The following is a 19,556-nucleotide window of genomic DNA, read 5'->3' on the forward strand; positions in this document are numbered from 1 at the left end:
ATGTTGGAACTATGAAAATATTAAATGTTACAAATCACAAAGAAAAAGTGTGTAGGCACAAAAAAGAAAAGAAAGAAAAGAAAAAAAGAAACCAAATTTTTCGTCCATCAGCACAAATAAAGTATGTTTTGTTTCTATTCTATTTGTTTCATCCCATTCAGTGCTGTGTTAAGATAATGGCATTTAACTGGTTTCAAACCAAATCAAATGAGCAGCTACGAGTAGAAAAGAAGGCTCAGCTTTACAGTTTAGCTCGTAGACCCATATTTGTGCACATAGAAAAGGCTTATGCCCTTGCAAGCCAACTGGCTTACTTGCTGTGGAGAAATGCTCCCATGCACTGATAACTTTCTCCTCTTGGGTAGTGATTTAGATGATCAAGCTGACATGCTTCATGTCACTTGGTTTTCACCTGTGCAGGTTTTCAGACTAATTAAACATCTAACAGGACCCTTTGGTTCAACAAAGTCATGGATGGGGTTCCCCTTTGATCCATTTCTAAATTCTTGTTTCAGTTCTAACATTTTAATATGGTGTATTTTTGACATTTAAGCTGTAGTTATAGAAACTAGGCCAAAATGAGAAAATCTGACATATAAGAACTGTGGTGCCAAAACCTAAATTAACAGTGCAGGAAAAGAAAAAAAAAATCTGTACCCTTAAACCAAATTTGTCATTGCTGCATGTTGTCAGAGCATTTGCTCCTAATGTGGCCAACGTCACGGCACTAACGCCAAGGGACACCATGTGCCTATGTGAGCATAGCCACAGTATTTGATGCCCTAGGAATGTGAGCAGATTTGGACCGCTGGAAACCACAAGCTCAAAGTTTACGAGTGTGTGTGTGCCTGTGTGTGTGACTGCTGGTTTGTCAGGAACATAGCCCATACTATATATGACTTTTATTATTTATTTTTTTTTTTTTCCGTACCCTGGGTCACTTTGCCTCAAGATGTTTGTATTTTTTGTATTTTTTTTTTTCCAGGCACGCACTCTACTTAAGCTCTGAACCAATTTAACACAGGCTGACAATGTAGAGAGAGGCTTGACAGAGTCACTCAAATCCCCATCTGCACTATATTAGGGGCATAGCAGGAGAAAAATGAGGGTGAAAGATAGAGGAGAAGCAGTATGTGAGGAGGATACGAGGGAAAAGAGACGGATCTACTTTGGGACTGAGGGTGAGCAATGTGTCCATGTCGTCTAACTCTAAACTAATCCAGCCAAAATAAATAAATGACTTGGTTGTGATTTGAAATGCATCCACAGTGAAAAACATAAATAATCTTTTTTTTTTTCTTTTTTTCACTGGCATCAATCTTTGACAAAAACAAATCAGATAAGTAAAGTTCTGAAAGTTGCAGCCAATGTCATTTCCTTTTATGCAGCCATTAAATTGATGAAATGATAGCAAAATAGAGTGGATGGCCATGTTGGGTCATTTGTTACTCCAGTTTTTCACTTCTTCATGAGCCTTTGCCAGCAGCTTTCTAAAAGGTGAACAGTTACACCAGCAACTATGTTAATAATGAGCACCAGAAATTATTAAGTGTCACATTTTAATTCTACATGAGGGTTTTTGGTGACAAATTAAGGTGAAAGAGGGACTAAGCTTGTACATTTTAAACAGACCAGCAGAAGAAGCAGTATTGTCATATCTATTTGTTTACTCACATTTTACCATCTCACATTTCAATTACTGTATCAATACAAGTGTACATGCCAAGCCGAGCAGCGCACATCAAAGGCTAAAGATCCAAGAGGCTCACTGTGACACAGAGAACAGCTCATCGCTGAGAAGGCAAAGTGATCGGCAGTGCCAGTGTTGTGACAAGCATGTCAAAATCTCTTAGGCATGAATAGACATCCTTATATCTCTTTCAGAAGATATTATATTGTTTGTGTCATGACAGAAGTGTGAGCATTCATTGCTGTGGATGTAAGCATGCCACTTTCAAATTGCATTGTGTGTGTTTATCAATAGTCTTTGAAAAGAATGTGTGGGCAGTCTGCGAAATAAAAGAGAGCAAGACTGTGCAGAAAGAAATTAAGAATTAAAGTGTCTTCACATTTATTTTGTAATTGATTTCAAGGTGGATCAATCAGACACAGTATGTATTGGAAGAATAGAACAAATAAATACAATAAACTGAAGCTCATTTACGGTCCTGCTTTTCTAGGAGAGCATTCACACCAATGAGTGACGGGGGAATCAGTTCGATTGGGAAGCAGATTCCAAAAAAAATTGTTGCACCTTAATTTGGTTGTTTTTTTTTTTCAATATTGCACCTTCCTGAAGCAGACTAAACCACTTGTACAACCTCACGCAGTAACAAAAACTGCTTGCTGGGGAACAATATTCCCTGAAAAGACAATTAACCAAGAAATCCGGCTCATGGATTGGCTGGGACCAAAAACAGGTCATTCACAGCAAGTATACACCAGGTGTAGTCTTGATCAACATGCATGCTGTGGCCTTACCCATGGCTGATGGGGAAGCCTTGTACTTTCCTTGACAAAGTCCCACAACAGTTGTGCAACAGTGGGAGATATCAGTGACCAAAAGAGAGCTCTTTATTTCATAAGGGAGACTGATGTTCATGAGGCAAGGGACCGGAGCTGGACCAGGGGACATCGCTATCTGGGGCAGGGCATCCATTTTATACAAGAAAATAACATTCGAAGTAATGAATCTGTGGGGAGGAAATCTATTTAATGAGGTAAGACCCATGTGACTGCTAAGAAGAGAAAATGAAGAGGAGGAAGGTGTTGGGGTGGGGAGACTCCAAAATGAAAGACTGGGGTAGTAGGAGTGCTCGTTAATAAGCCCACTGTAACAAACACAGGGCTGTCAGGGGAAGTCTGGAGGGTGTTAGAAGTGTGTTTGTGTGTGAGAGCAGATGTGTCACACCTGGTAACCCATCCTGACTTTAGCTCATGTTAACCTAACAGAAAATTGGATGACAACTTCTGAGCCAGTGATGCATTATATGACCTGAAGTATAACCATGCAGAACCAGTTCATTTAAATTACAAGCATTTTTTTAAATACGCCACTGTCGTGTTGAGCTTTTCTTTTTTTTGTACCCACAAAATATCTGCCGCAATTCCACACCTGAAGTTGTAGAATTATTAGCATTACGTGAGCTCAAATAAAGAAAAAACTCTCAAATCATAAAAAGATCACTTCAATACGGAGGGAATAACATGTGAAAGCAGACAAATAATATAGCCATGTAATCCCTTTGACATTTTGAGAGAGATCACAAACATACGCTTGATTTATTGTCATCTCTAAAAGCATTTTGCTTTGAGTCCATACTGTACACCCTTCTGTGTACATAGCTAAATATACATGGCCTGAAGTCAAGTTAAAAGTTGATGCTCCTTGAAAGTGCCATGTGTTTGTGTGACCGAGTTAATAGCTGCAGTCATGGGAGGGGGCAGAGGGTTAGCAGGCAATAAAATGGACGGTGGAGGCATTTTCTGTTGAGACTGAACAGAGACAAAAAGGCAGCTCTGATGGCAAATGGAATAACAACAGCTGCCATATAACGCCTAATCTGATCCAGGTCCAGGCAGCTCTTACAGTTAGAGACAGCAAACACAAGCAGTATAGATGGTGGATGGCTAAACAGGGTGGACAAAGAGATGGAAAACAAAGGAATTCATTATATATTACTATTTTATCTGGCACAAACTCCCTGGCTATTTGCATTAACATTAAAGAGCAATAGCGATACTTTTCTAATAAAAAAAAATAGTCTGTCAAGGTCATTACATGAAAGCCTGACTAAACATTTTGCATAACTGTTAAAAATGTTTTCATTCAACTGTATAAATCATCTAGATAAAACTAACAGGAATGCCATATTTTCATTACTATTTCCACATTGCTCGCTGCAGATTGCATTCCTGTGTTTTGTTTTAATAACACCAGCTGTTTATTTGGAGGTACTTAGCTTCTACAATTCAACCCAGTACATTTAGATGAGCATCTACTGACATTAACATCAAAGCTAAACAACATAGCACAGCTGTGGACACATTTTAGATTCAAGCCTGATAAAAACAGATACCCCAATAAGCGCAAAAATAATGATAATAAAAATTTTTTAAAAACACCCTCTGACTGAACCGGTCACAAGTGAGTGGAAATGAGAGGCAGACTGGCTTTATTTTAAGAATAAAATGTTAATAACCTCTGGATTAATAGATGAATTTGGTCAACAGATGCATGAATCCGAACCCTTGCCTTAACAGGAAAACAGCTCATCATGAACTGGGTGGACTCAATACTAATTTCTGTGTGAGCTGAACAACATCACTGATCTGAACTGATAGTCAGTGGGCCCCTAGCCGAAAATTACCAGGAAGCTACTCATCCCTAATGAAGTGGTTATACCTGGACTCCCTTGCTGAGTACCCTACACAACCCAAAGAAGCAGGAGTCTCTTGGACTGCCTTTGCTGCAAGCTTCCTATTCATCAAGAAGATGAAAGCGATTAATCAACTGTGTTAGTTCTTTTTCCAATCGTTTCAGAGGAAAAGGGGGCTTGTAATCAAAGGCAAGATCAGAAGGGGCGGCTCACTGCCCAGCACTCTCTGCAGGAGATGAGACAGAAAACATCTGTGATTGTGATGCTAATTTTACAAATTAGCAACCTGATTGCTAAAAGTAATGAGATTTTTAAATCTGTAAATGAAATCTATTACATACACCATGTCTCTCTTGAAAGAGCTGAGCTTAAACTATGGAAGAGCTAATTACATTAGAAGAAATTAGGGATTTGTTATTGCAGGTTTCAACATGTTTCTGATTATGTGTTATCCCCTTTGTCCCATTTGTTCTCAGGGCTTAACTACATCTTTTGATGGGATGTGGTAATGTTTTTCACATCCACTCAAAATAAATCTGAATATTATACGGATCAAGCTGTTCAAATATTTGTTTTTTTATGATATTATATTATAATCTATACCGTGCAGCCCATATATATTATGTTATATCGGCTGCATGGCGGTGTGGTGGTTAGCACCACAGCCTCACAGCAAGAAGGTTGCTGGTTCGAGCCTCGGCTGGGGTGGCCGTTCGAACCTGAGGGGGCGGTGGCCTTTCTGTGTGGAGTTTGCATGTTCTCCCCGTGTATGCGTGGGTTCTCTCTGGCTTCCTCCCACCGTACAAAGACATGCATGCTAGGTTAATTGGTCACTCTACATTCTCTCTAGGTGTGTGTGTGTGTGAATGGTTGTTTGTCCCTATCTGTGTTGGCCCTGAGACTGGTGACCTGTCTCCCACCTGTTAAAATGCTGGGATAGGCTCCAGCTTACCTGGACTAAGCTGTTTGAAGTAAAATAACTTAGCTTTGAAGCTGATAATCAGTCTTTTCTTTAAACTTACTTTTGTGTGTGAAGCCTTTTGTGGTTTTGTGCTTCTTCTTTAGCAGCTTAACCCAACTCTTAGTTATCTCAAAAGTGCTACAGAGAAAACAGAATTTAGCTTACTAAAATGTGGAATAAAATCCTTTTATCCTTGTTGTTCCATTTTATTAGTATGCAATATTTATCCATAGAGTTCTGTGTGTGGAATTCTAACATTATGCTATTGTTTGCATTTATTTTTACATGAAATGGACCATGGCTTACGAGGCCAGCTGAAAGGGCTGTAAGACAAAGAAGCCAGTGATAGGATTTAACAAAGACCCCCATCTAGAGGTTTATAATAATTTTCTCTTCATATCACCGTCACGTCAGTCAGAAATTCATTGCTAAATACCTTTAAGGGCCAAAAGTCTTGCAAAGTCAAAAGAAAGCCAAAGCCTTCATTTTCTATCAACACTGAAATACACAAATAACCCAGTGATAAACACCTTCACCTCAAGTCAGCAGTATTTTGAAGCATCCATGTCATTCCCCGACTGACTGAGGAGACAATATAGTAGTTTTTATTCTAAACCTGAAGGTGAATGGTCCTTTCTCCTTGAAGAAAGTCAGCTCTGCCTTTGAAGCTCATATAAATACACGTGATGCTAAATGATACATACAGTAGAAACAAAAACAATACAAAAGTCAAAGATACAAAAAGAAGTAGTGAAGAAGAGACAAAAAAAAAAAAAGGTCATGCCATTTGTAACTGATTGAGGAAGACGCCAGTAGCCAGCTGAGTGCTGATGGAGGTGGTCTTCACCTTTTATCTGACAGTCAAGCTGTAAAGATGGAGCTTGTAAATATGCAAGGACCCATTCAAAGTTTGATGCATAAAACAGAATCTCAAATCAGCTCTTTAAGTGGATGATAATACAGATAGGCCACCTCAGCAGAAATATATTTATTTTACCAAAGTGAAGCAGAGAGAATCACAGTAATCCAGACATGATGAAATGAAACTATTCATAAGCCCTTGCTACATTTGACACTGTGACAGTCACCATGGCCCCCAGCTGAAGGAAAAGGGATTTCACAGCTGAGCTTTTAGGTTTATCAAGTTTAAAAGTAAATATAGAAAAAAATATTTTTACCATATAGTTTAAATAAAAACCTTTTGGTATGCAAGACTTCTGGTTGTGGTTGTCTAGTTCATGGTGAGGGTAAGAAACATTAATGATCTCCACAATTCTGTTCTAAAAATATTTCCTCAACAAATATGCTAAGGAATAAAATCTAAGGTCATCAACAAAACAAAGAAATACATGAATAAATCCATCAGTTCAAGCATCTGCATGGCGAAGCAGATGAAAGCATGGGAAAGCTTTGAAGTGGTAAATTGTGTATGTGTGTGTGTCTGTGTGTGTGTACAAGCAGTTGGAATTAAGGCCCTCAAGTCCATATTTGGTTTTTTTTTATGTCATTGCTACCTGTGCTTAGAGTAAGCAAAACAAAAACACTCAATACTTGAACAAGTCTGCTCTTTTCTTTCAATAGAAAATAAACCAACTAACGAACTTAAGTCATTTACAGACCTTCAACATTGTGATCGCTGTAAATTCTGCCTGCCACTTTCCTCAGTGTTTTTTCTTTTTAGAAAATCCTTGACTTGCGCTGCCTTTTTTATGACTTTATGACACAAGGAACCTAACGTAACCTGGATCAGTTTAATGATTTTTAAACACTTAAACAGCTAAAGACAAAATACACGTTAGACATATTCCAGCAGGAACATGTTCCCCACACATGCTCTGGTCTATACTGAGCTAGGTTGACCACAGCTTCATTTTAAGCACAAATAGTGAGGTGGATGTGAATACAAGCAATTAACTGTATTAGATTGTCCTTATGTTAGTAAAACACTGGTGAGGTTAACGAGTTTAGTCTCACTCATAGCAGTGTTTAGATGACTTACACAAACTTCAGAACAGGATATCTGTCGTTAAGTTTTTGAGTGTTGAATAGTAACTGAGAATGAAACCAAGTCCCACAAAAACAAGGATACTTAGAAGAAATTTAACAACTGAATCATCGCTCCTGCTTCCTGTGCAATTTAAAACAACAGTGGTTGTGAACAGGCACTCAAGCACACTATTGTGAAATATGCCTGCCAGTGATGCTTCAAGTGCATTAATTAGTTGCCATTTACACACACAAACACACACGATTCCGAGCATTTTGCATCTCCTGCTGGTTTGCATTCAGACATCAAGTTTAAGCCTAATGTGTCGACTGAAAGTCCCTAATGTGGATTAGCTATGCATGGTGATGTCTGCCAGGAATCCTTCCCTCCCTAATGTAATATGACGAAAAGTGCTGCCAGTGTTGTGCGAGTATGTGTGCATCTGTGTTTTTTGAGTCACGCTGACATGAAGTTAAGCTCTACATGCAAATGAATAAAGCTTTACTTTCCAGTTTATTATACTCACAATGAGGGATAATTAAAAAAAATAGTATGACCTATAAAATGCCAAGTAGACAAGAGACGGGGGTGTCAACATTGTTTTTATTTTAGCATTTATGCTAATGCTTTTGGTGTAAATACATAGAATTAATAATACAAAAATCCCAAGCTGACTCTGATATCTTTAATTCGAAGTCTTGATGAAGTGAGTGGGCTGTTTGTGCACAAAACTGCTGACTTCTCATGCTGAGAATGCAATTTAGCTATTGAGTTAATCGAGGAGTGAGCATGATAATGATTTATTATAGAGCTGGTGATCTTCAGTAACCTAGTGGTGAGTTGTGATTGCTAGAAGAGAGATGAGCAGAGGTAGTAGAGGGGGGGAGTGTATAGTATGTGCAGGGGATTTCAATGAAACCAGACATAAAGAAGTCTATTAAAGATGTTTGCACTACTTTAGCCTTGTGCAACCTTAAGATTTTACAATAAAATTGACAATTTCAACAGTTTTGCAGTGGCCAGTGTAAGTAGCTCAGCTTCTGTATCTCATAACCTGGCTCTGATCCACAGCTCTTAGATGAAAGTGGCTGACAGAAGAACATGATTTTCACAGTGAGTGATGTTTGCGACTTTGGCGGGACAGTTGGCGACATGCTACAAAACAATATTTTTGCTTGTCTTTGTAAATGTTTCGACATCAAACTGTAGCTCCAGCTTTGCCTTGAAGATCACTCATACATAAGCTTCAAAGATATCAGAGCATAATTTGAGGACAATATTCCCTTACAGAAGAGCATCAAAAGCAGTAACCGTAATCGGACTCGGCGACCCAGAAAGACATCAAAGATGCAGCTGCTGTGCAGCAACAAAATGTCCTTGTTGCTGTGCAACTGAGACACTTTATTTATTATGTCTTCCTTTTAGGGAATGTTAAAAAAAAATGAAATTTTACATAAAAAAAAAAAAAAAATCATAATAATTTTATATCTGCTCTAAAGGAGGTTTGATTCATTTTGACTTCTTTGGGTCTCCACAGCCATACTTCTCCAGAAAAGGTTCAAATCCAACTGGAAATAATTCAATAAACATTCAATCAACTTTTTAAATTCTAGAGAACACTATAGTGAGTTAAATCATTGATACCTGACAGTTACACAGACATCCTCAAACATAACCCAAAAAGCACAACAAGGCTTTTAGAGCTCTCCGTGAACAGATGTGTGAACTAATGAAGGACAGACTAAAGAAAAAAACAATTAATTTAAACACATCACATGAAATGCCGGTGATGGCTCACAGCAACATGCTGTTTGTCATCAAACTTTGTGGGAAACATCTTAATTTTGACAACCACCTGCAGTAATCACAACAGGCCATCAGATGAAACACTTCCTCTGTCATTTATTAATTTTAATAAAGACAAATTACACTCACACACTGGACTTGCAACTTTTAGTACTTTCAACAACTAAAACTTTTTCTGATTTTTCCACCATCAATGTGCTGTGTGAGAGAAGCAACGTCCTATAAGGCCTACCTTTGAAGAAGCAGTCCTTGCTGTGTACCACGTAGATCCGTCTCCTCTCCAGGCAGGCGGTGCGGTAAACCTCACAATGGTTCTCGTAGAACCTGCCGTCTGAGCCACATACAGGAACAAAGGAGGGTCGACATTTTTCCTGGCAGATACACTCTGCACGCCCAGTTTCTGCCATCAGCACACACTGTCGGCCCCGTCCACAGTAGGTCCGCCGACACGGGCCCCCATCTGGATCAGAACGGGCTGGAGGAGAAGGCAGGGGTGTCACATTACAACAACTTAGGGAATGAAACTTTAGCAAATAAGCAATTTAGTAAAATATATTTGTCATTTTATTTGATTATTGTACAGCGAAATAGCCACAAGGCAGGAGATTAAGAGCAGCAAAGCTACACATGGAGTCGAGTATAGTCAGTGGAAGGGAAACTTCAATGTTAACAGGCACAAAGTCTCAGAGAAAAAAAGAAATCACCAGTGGGCCCTTTTACTCACAATAATCCTGAAAGTCATGAAAGAAAATCATTGGAGGGCTACTGGTATGAAATATATCAAAATTTCTTAAAGCAAGATGTTTTCAGTGCAGCAGAGGAAAATGAAGCAAATGTGTTTTTCTACTTTTCTTTTTTGGATTGGAACCAATTGTGCAGACTCAGTTTAACACTGTAATCTTTGACATTGATAAATACAGTGCCCCGCATGAACAAAACATACTGCATTTTCTAATATATCTCCTGTTGTATAGAAAATCAGCCCAAAAATTACATTTTGATCAAGACAAATAATGCATTAGATATTTTACTAAAGCACAAAACACACTGTGATGTATACTGTGTGCAATGAAATTAGAAAACAGCATAAAGTCACATAAAATAGTTCAATCTTCACTGCAGTTACAAGGCCGTGTTAACCTTAATAAAGCACAGCTTACACTCACTATCTATTTGCAAGAACAACCTCTCTGCAATCTTTCGCACATTCATGAGCACAAGTACACAAACACATGCTTTTCATAACTGAGCGTGCATAAATCAAATCGTAAGCAGACGACCTATTTATGCCTTATTTTCTTTGGCTCTTAACAGACACATCATGATGTTAGGAACAAAAGGGTAAACGGACTTCTCTGTCTACATAATCATAACATCTGCACCAGCTTTTGCATGACACACACACATGAACAGGTGCACACAACATCACCAAGTTTCACTGGCTAGGACACCGTGTTTCCCCCCTGATTCAATCTATTTCCACTTAAAGCCAGTCAAAAAGCTGCTGATCCAGCCAGAAGCTCCACCTTGGATTGATCTTTCCTGACTTCCTGAGCCTGACTGGTTCCCAGTTTTCTTTCTGTGAATTGGGCCCCATGTACACCAGAGGGATAACTGCAGCAAAAACTGTACAATTAGATTTTTTTCCTGCTTCTAACATCCATTTTTTAAATACCTGAGCTAAAAAATTTAACACAGTTTATAAACTTGCTCATATGATAGTGAGAAGCAAAATCAATATTAGAAAACACGAAACACTCAAGCACCAATTATGAAGGATTCTAACAAATAAGGGAAAAGGAAAGAGTTAATTCCTACATGTTCAAACATCACAGGTATCAGTGTACTTTTATGTTCAAACATTTACATTTGCAACAGGAATGAATAAAAAAGTCTGCCTGAAAAGCAGATGGAAGGAGCTCTACAAAAATAGTCGAATTTCAGGTTATATTTTATTTCCAATATGGTTCTTATTGTTTCTTAAATTAAAATAATAAGATTAATTAGTCAGCTTTGTGTTTTTTTATGGATTATATTAAATTTCACACATATATTTCTTTACTATTTGAGGCCGTTTTGCACTGATTCCTTCTGCGCCACCCTTGTGTAGCAGCGCTGTGCTCTAGTTACATTTACGTTGCCACCCATCCTGCTTACTTTGGGTACGTCACTGAAAGGTTCAACAAGTCTATTTCTGTGGAAAACAGTTATAAAAACAATTTTCAAACCCAGGCTGATGTGGCTGCTACTAACTTATGCTAGGTTAATAAACAGGATGATTTTAGTCCTGGCAGATTTTATGAAAGTGTGTTAATAAACAAAGATCTGTCCCATTATATTGAGACTGACTCACTACAAGAACTTTTGTAGCAGCACTGTGGACTGTTTGTTTGCTGTGTGCCATGAGCCACCCAAGCAGAGACCACTTAATTTCCTTTTTTGGGTTGTACTGACCCTTACCCTATTGTTGATTTTTGTTGCAATTCAAGGTTAAAATAGAAATGTCAGGGAAATTAAGGGACAATGACAAGAAACAGCAACAGAGAAGGACAAAAATAAACAGAGAAGACTGCAAAATGCAGAAAGTTGCTTTATTTGACTGTGTGGGTTTGATAATTAGTGTTCACCTAGTGTCTGTTTTTAAAATGGTAAGACAGATGATGGTAGACTACATATCTTTCTACTCACGTTGTGTTTGTTCCAATTAAACTATTAAAATTCTTTTTTTCATTGTTTTCATGATGCTGCTTCCGTCCCTATATAAGACACTTTCGATTGTGTATGCAATGGTAACCATGTTTTAGACACCCTGTGTTGCACTAATATATGCATGTGACTATGACTTGAAAAGTCATAGTGCACGCCTAAAAATAAGGCTTCTTCAAAAACCCCTGTGTAATGTGAAAACTGTGTTTACTGAAACACTAAACTTGCAGAAATTCTCTTTTATATATATATATATATATATATATATATATATATATATATATATATATATATATATATATATGCACATATATAGAAATATCTAGAAATAGTGGAAAATATGAAGTGTAGGAGCCATTAAAGTCCTCTGGCTGAGTGTTTATCTTTTAAAATGTTCTGTTCTAAGATCAAACAAGAGACTGAAGTTTCAGAGTGAAAGCTTTCCCCTGATTGACCCTGCTGAGTTTTAGCCCTGTTCTTAAATTCCAAGCATTCTTTTCTGTCCTTTTGATTACTTTTGATGTTAAAAAGCTCCCTTATTTGCCATGGAAACTAGAGAACACATAAAGAAGATGGCTGCTGGCTGCGTTGAACTGCGAGAAACAAATTGCACGGCATGAAAAACTCAGTGTCGAGGCGGAAAGGAAAACATTAGAAAATGATGAAATCGAAGCCTGGATTCCAAAGTCTTCAAAAAGAGACATAAACATGCACAACAAAATCTAATATTGCAACTCATAACATTTCATTGCAGTTATGAGACACTGAAGGATGCCTGACTATTACAAGGAAATAAACGCATATCCCAGAGGGGACTCGGAGGCCATTGTGCTCATCCTGCTTTGAGGATGAGTCAGTCAAGATGTTGAGAGGGGGTGAGCCCTGTTATTCCTCTGTGGAATAAGGGTAAAAACCATACTGGCTTGGGAAAAAAAAACAAAACTAAATAAAGCCCATCCCATGTTCTTATAATCAAACAGCTGAAAAACTAATTAAATTTGCCTGGAGAATAATCACATCCTAACTCTCAGCATAGTCAACAACAGAGGTATAATTGAGGTCATAATTGCATAAAAGCAATTTAATTTATTTAAAGGCAGTTTTAATTTCACATTTAACTTCACTGGCTCCCTCACAGTCACTTTAAGGTGTCACTATGGTGACAAGCAAGCATTTCTAATGCCAAATGCAAGCACATAGATAATTTACAACAATAATAACTTACAGAATGTTCAATGACCACCAGCACCCTGGTCACGCGGGAAAGCGTAACATTTTACATTTGATGTACTAAATCTTTAAAGCGTGAATGTAAATAACTGGTGGAATAGTAATTAAAGTGCATAATCAATAACTGCAGCCTAACATAGCCTGGAGGTGTGTGACACAGCAGCTCTGATGTCTTTATCATAATCAAGTATTTAAAATTAAAAGAAGTTGTAGTTTTTGGGGGGTGTGCCAGGTGACTACCCCAATGGGAGTGTAAAAACAAGGAGGATGCTTGGAAAAAGACAGACTCAACTCCTTTTTCTCCAGTTTACTAATTGTTGTGCGTGTCTCTGCAAAGCATCTGTGGGAAATGCAAAGCAGCGCAGCTCCCTCACCACCTCGCTGTTCATGTCAAGGTCGGGGACGATTACAAGATCGTTTGTATTCTCCAAGCGTGAGAGATTAAACGCTTAGCAGCAAATGTCCAGTGGCGTCTACCCGCCGGTGCTGCTGCTTACTTCCTCTTCCTCCTCTGCTTTTCTCCACTACCCGCCTCTTCCTTCAATCCCGTCGGCCCCCGCTGCCCTTTTTCCATTTTGCTCAGAGAAAAGAGTACACAAACAGCAGCCGCTCAGACAACAGCAACAACAGCGCATAAAAGTTGCATTTACAATACACAAGCTGTCTGACATTTAGCTAAGTCTTTGTGCTCACGTTTGTCTGTGGACTAAGTCCTTTGTCTCACTCTCTCTTGGACCATGCTGGCGTTGATTGCGGCTTGCTTAAGAGGCTAAAAGTGCCGTCTGATAATCCTCCCTGTCTAAGCTGCTGGCAAAGTGCTTTGAATGGATCAAGCATTCAGTGGTGCCAAAACAATGCCAGGCTGACCATCCAGTGTCGAAAATCACATCCTGCAGCTCTAAATTGTCCTCCTTCTTCTTCCTTCTCCATAGTTTATCATGCATGGGTGTCCTCTCACTGTCTTTTTGCCTCATTTCTCCAGCCTTCAGGAAAAACTGAAAGCAGATAAGATCCAGTGTAATCAAAGATTTCTAGGATGTTTTGCAGTGAGCACTGTTGATAATTTACATGGCAGCATAAGGAAAATGTGTTTTGGGTTATCTTACTCCATCTTATTTTTTTTTATTATTTTTATTTTTTATTCCCTCTCATGGAAGGCTGAGTAGACAAACTCTGTCTTTTCGTTTGTCAGTAGAATCCTTAATCATGTCGGTCTCAGCATTCACTGAGTAATTGTGATTATGTATTTGAAGATTTGTATCCAGAGTGAGGCATACAACAAATTTGCAGTTTCTTTGCATCACACAGCACAGCCACACAAGCACACAGCACACACACATAAAGAGAGACCAGATGCACGACCTCAATCTGGAAGCAAAGCACTTATGTCTTGTGTTTTTTTTTCTCTATTTTAGTAAATCACTTGCAGCTCCACATATTTCTACCTGAGGCTCCTTAAATTAATTTAACATTTAAAGGCAATCACAAGAAACTTTATTTCTTTTTCGTTTAATCCATCTCCACAGAGAGTTTGTTTGTTGTTCTTAATATATTTCCCTTAGAGAAACAGAAGGACACTTCTGAGCCTCTTTCTAATTAGACTGGAAGAACATTTACTCCCCTGATGTGGGACTATCTGCCTGAAGCTCTGCTGTGTTATCAATCCCCCCGATCCAGGAAAATGGTCAGGATGCAGTCACACGCCTCTCAGGATGTCACTATGTGACATTTATTTTAATTATTATTATGTTTTTTTTTTCTTTAGCCAGCAGACTGATGTAGTGCTTTGCTATTTTTTTTAATATAACATGTTGTACAGTTAAAAAGTGAGAATGTAAAGTGCATGTGTGTGCTCTTTATCTATATGCATTTTCCAGCCTGAGGAGAGTCCAGTCACGTCTGTAGATCCTAAGATCATTTTATTTGCTCTGTAGCAGCTGTGGATAATTAAATATTGAGACGTTCCGTCAAACACTGTCTCCCCTGTGTTGCACAGTTGGACGAAGCACGTCTGACATGCACACTGAGCAGGAATATCAATGGACACCAGTGTCCCTCTGTGTTAGGTGAGATATGCTGTGGCACACACGCACAGATAAGGACAAACTATCATTGTAAACCCAAATAATGTTATTGTTCTGAGTAAACATTGCAGAGAAACAGGAAGGCAGATGACTAGCAGCAGAATGTGGTGCAGTTACTTTGGTGTTTGATAAACAACAAAAAAAAAATTACTTTAATGATATTAACCTACCTAAGTAGATCCAAAGGCAATGAAATGTTTGCCCCCTTTTCTTTCTTTCTTTTTTTTTTCTTTTTTTTTTTTTAAATAACAGATCTGTAGAGTACTGAAACCACACACAGCAACCACCCACACCAAGATATGAAGATATCAAATTATGCTTTGCAACAAGGGGGCTGGAATATGTCTGCTGTCTACAAAAAAGAAAAAAAAAAAAAAAAAAACCTGCTGCACTATAAGCAGAAACTTCTACATTATGATGCAGGATGGAAGCTGCTAAATTTAAATGAGATGCTGCTTCTGCTACTGCATATGATTTAGACTATATTCAGTTATTATCATTCACAATGTCATCAAGAATGACAGCTCATGGAACAGAGAAGACATCATTAGTCTGTCAACCCTACGTCCTCTATTATCCTAACCTACTGATAATTCTCCAAGGAATGCACAGAAAAAAAAGTAGCAGATACAGCTATTTGGGGACGTGTCTTGATGTGATCTTGCTGGATTTTAATGAAGCCTAAAAAATAATAATCATAGAAAAAAGTAAGAAATTAGGACTATCTTTATAAAACCATGTTTTGGCAAGTGTGTTGTCAGGTAATGATGCTCCAATTTGCTTAGGAAGCAGGGCCTACCTGTTAATTAATAAGCCCACAATGAAGTCAAAACACTGATGTTTAGCAGTATTGTGTTGAGTGTGTTCATTAAAATCAGATATGCACTGGCAATTATCTGCTTCCTGGGGTCTATTAAACTATTTTATTTGTCGTAACGTCAATCTAAGCAAACATGCAAACCTGTAAACATGGCCAGAAAGTCCAAATTTATGTAGAAAAATATATTTATTTTTCTCTAAAACCACTGCAACTACAGATTTATTTCATTTTAATGAAAGTTTTTTTTTTTTTTTTTTCAAAGTCATCATTTTATCTACAACACATTAAGTCCACAAGAAGAGCGTCTTGCTTCAGCTTGATATGTGACAGAAAAAAGCAGAAATTCTTACTTTGAGTTAAAATGTCAGGAAAATGGATGGTTGAACAATCAAAACATAGAACATATATAATCATTTCTTCCCAAACAATCAAGGATCATTTTATATATTTCCATCTAAACCAGACAGCCAGCAGCACATGAAGTAATAATTTAATATTAACTTGCTACCACAGTAATTTCTCTTCATTAAATGTGGCAGATTGCCCATTATTTTCGTTTAATAGCAGGCTCGCCATTACCTTGGAGTTCACTACAGTTTACTCAGTGGATGGATACAAAAGTCATCTCATTATAAAACAGTTTAACAAAGATTGGTGGATAGACTGAATGTCAGTGTACTAATGACGAGTGCTTTCTAAACTTGAACCCATCAAGTCCCTCAACTTAAGTTCACTCAGACAAACAGTAGCCTATATGAAGTTATTCTAAACTACAGTAACACAGATAAAGATGAAGAAATTAGCAATTTTTCAGGTTTTTTAACAAGTACAGCTTCGGTTGAAACTTAAACTTTTATGATATCACAAAGCACAGTAGAGAAACTTTTAATGATTTCTGGGACACTGCTGATGAAAAGACTCCAGAAAGCAGTCAAAGATGATTAATTGTATTTGTCAACTCCCTTATTAAGACGTGCTGACTCTGCTTTCCTCGCTGTCTCGATGTTTGTCCTGCTCACCACCTCTTCTCCAGTTTATTGATTGAGAAAGATGCAAATGGAAGAGGTAATCAAATAAAAAGACGGGCTTGCTCCTGCTACTGTTTATATGACTTCTCCACCTCTTGGGACATAGGTAATCCAGTTACTTCTTTAGCAATGAAAGTAAAAGATGTAATCTACTTTGTATGGATGACACCAGCAAATTCCCATTTATTTTCTCAATTGGTGGACACTGTCTGGTTAAATCTGATTTGTGTGCAAGATCAAACACTTTAGCTTCAAAAGTAAAACCGTGGTAACATTATAATTGAGTGATGAAGCTTTCTAGATGACAGTAATAGTGCTGGGGGGAAGAGAAAGGTTGACTTTCCTTCCAAAGGAGGCATATTGAGACTGTACCTCAGACAAAATGTCACAAGGCTCATCTGGGTGGTTCAGCTGATAGGTCTGTCTTCATCTTCTGATCCCCATGTATGCAAGGCTGCTCCCAGGAGAGCCTCAGATCTCTTGAAAGAGTTACCTCAGAGAGCTAGGCAGCTGATGCTGCCGCTGCCTTTACCTTTGCTTGTCACATGATCCTCTACAGAGCAGAAATTGGGGATTTTGAAGGGCTTTGTGGGTAATTGTTTGTCTGGGGCAGGCCTAGTAGATAAAATATTAGGGTCCACTGCATATTGTTTTTCTTTAGGAATCCATTTGTTTCATTGGTCCAAATTTAAAGTTAAATCATCAGCACATGCCACGTTATCTTATAAACCTGGAGGCTTCATTAAGTGAGCTACTTTAGGCCTTTACTCCAACTTTCATTATGAAACTTCTGGGTACTGAAGCACTTCTAAATGCCTGCCAGTTTCTGTACTCCTTCTCTCCAGTAATAACTTTGTTATGTGTTATTAGCCTCCTGCTCTCCACCTAACAGTGAAGTGACATGTGTGCTGTGCCAATGACACATTAATAATAGGTCATTTTACATCAGAGAGTTGAAGACAAAAAATTCAAGATTTTTTAATAATAAATTTTAAATCTAAGAATGTAAAATTATTTTAGAGAATATCTAATTGCGACTAAAGGATGGCACAGGATGTTTTTCTATGAAACAAAAGGTGATGCTGCCTGTGGGGTATTTGAAGGTAATAAAAAAATGACATTACACTTGTGCTTTGTATTCCCATCTGGGAGTATAAGGCTTGGACAGACCAAAATGAACTGGAATTCACACAAGGTGGACCATCAGTCACATAATCATATTGGTTAAGGTCTGACAGGTATCTGATTCTCACTTAGTGGGCTGCTCGCCTCAGAGGACTAAAAAATGATTAGGAAGAGTGGCGGGCCTTCACCTTTGTGAAATAATGAAGCAGCCTCAGGGCCTTTCCTTACAATTAAGAAGCAAAAAAAAATTGAGAATGGAGAAAATTTAAATTATTTACTCTAAGACCTTAAGAAACATACTGTACATGAGCTCAAGTGAGCGGTGACAATATGTCTGATAATCAAGCAATCATACAGTTGTAGACTTTATTTAAAGCATTATATATGGACGTTTTAAGTTTAAATAACATTACACTGGGAAATGCAATGAGTCATTAATTCCACTAACCAATGATGTGACTTAATTCGACTCAGAGCGTGATTACATTATATTAAGTTGAATGTAAGAAATTTTTTTCCAACCCATCCATATTCGTAATTTGGAGCATTCATAGAGCAGAAATCCACACCAAATACATTTTAGCCTGAGTGTCTGGCTTTGTTCAGGAGAATAATTAAGAATTTTAACATGTGCACACCCTCTGCTCCTGAAGCCTCACAGTTTTGTGTTATGCTGTACATGTTTCATAGATGCTTTATATTGTTGAATGTAACATGAGCAACTCTGTAAACCAGTGGAAAAATCTTGGTAATTCCTGTGAGCCAAAACTGCAGGTTTTAGACTGCTTCAAAAAAATAAATGTCACCTTTTATCTTCTGTCTCTCTTTTCCACCTGTGAGCAGACTTTAGTTTGTCATGGATTTTTGTGAGCATTTGTACAAAGTAAGCACATGTTGTCAAAAACAGTATGTTTTGCTAGTTTTAAAGGAATTTAATCAATTCCAGCAAATAAAGGAATGAATAAACAAACAGTCGAATTATTATTCAGACTTGTGGCAACAGCAAATTCACTTTTTAGTTCAATGACCAAAATTATATCCCGAGAGTTCAGTCTTCAGTCAGAATATGAGCACATTTTCCACATGTGGGCTTATTAGATGGAGTATATATTATAATTCAATGACACTGCCACTCAACAGTAAATGGTTTCAGACTGCATTAAATACACCTTTTTATTAAAGAAAAAATATAATAAGCAATAAATAAAATGAGTTTATTATTTACCAGACAGAAACCTCTTGTTACAATATTTGATGTTGCTGATGTTCATGCTGTCCACTCAAAATTTAGATCAGATTTGGACTCAAACACACATATGGGATAGCAAAGCAACACTCTAAGGAAAATGTTTGTAGAAAAACAGAGAATGTCCAGGCAGAATTTTATCAGGACATTTTGCTGTTAACTGAACGGACACTTCCTTTAACCC

General features: G+C 37.9%; 1 protein-coding gene across 1 annotated transcript in view; it reads right to left on the reverse strand.

The window, feature by feature from the left end:
* Positions 1-19,556, reverse strand: part of fstl4 (follistatin-like 4) — a 214,365-nt gene that overhangs the window by 127,386 nt on the left and 67,423 nt on the right. The window contains exon 4 of the mRNA XM_042009266.1: positions 9,366-9,608. Coding sequence (XP_041865200.1) covers positions 9,366-9,608 — 243 coding nt within the window. The remainder of the gene's footprint in view (positions 1-9,365; positions 9,609-19,556) is intronic.

This window comes from Melanotaenia boesemani, chromosome 15, assembly GCF_017639745.1.
Source record: "Melanotaenia boesemani isolate fMelBoe1 chromosome 15, fMelBoe1.pri, whole genome shotgun sequence".
NCBI lineage: Eukaryota > Metazoa > Chordata > Actinopteri > Atheriniformes > Melanotaeniidae > Melanotaenia > Melanotaenia boesemani.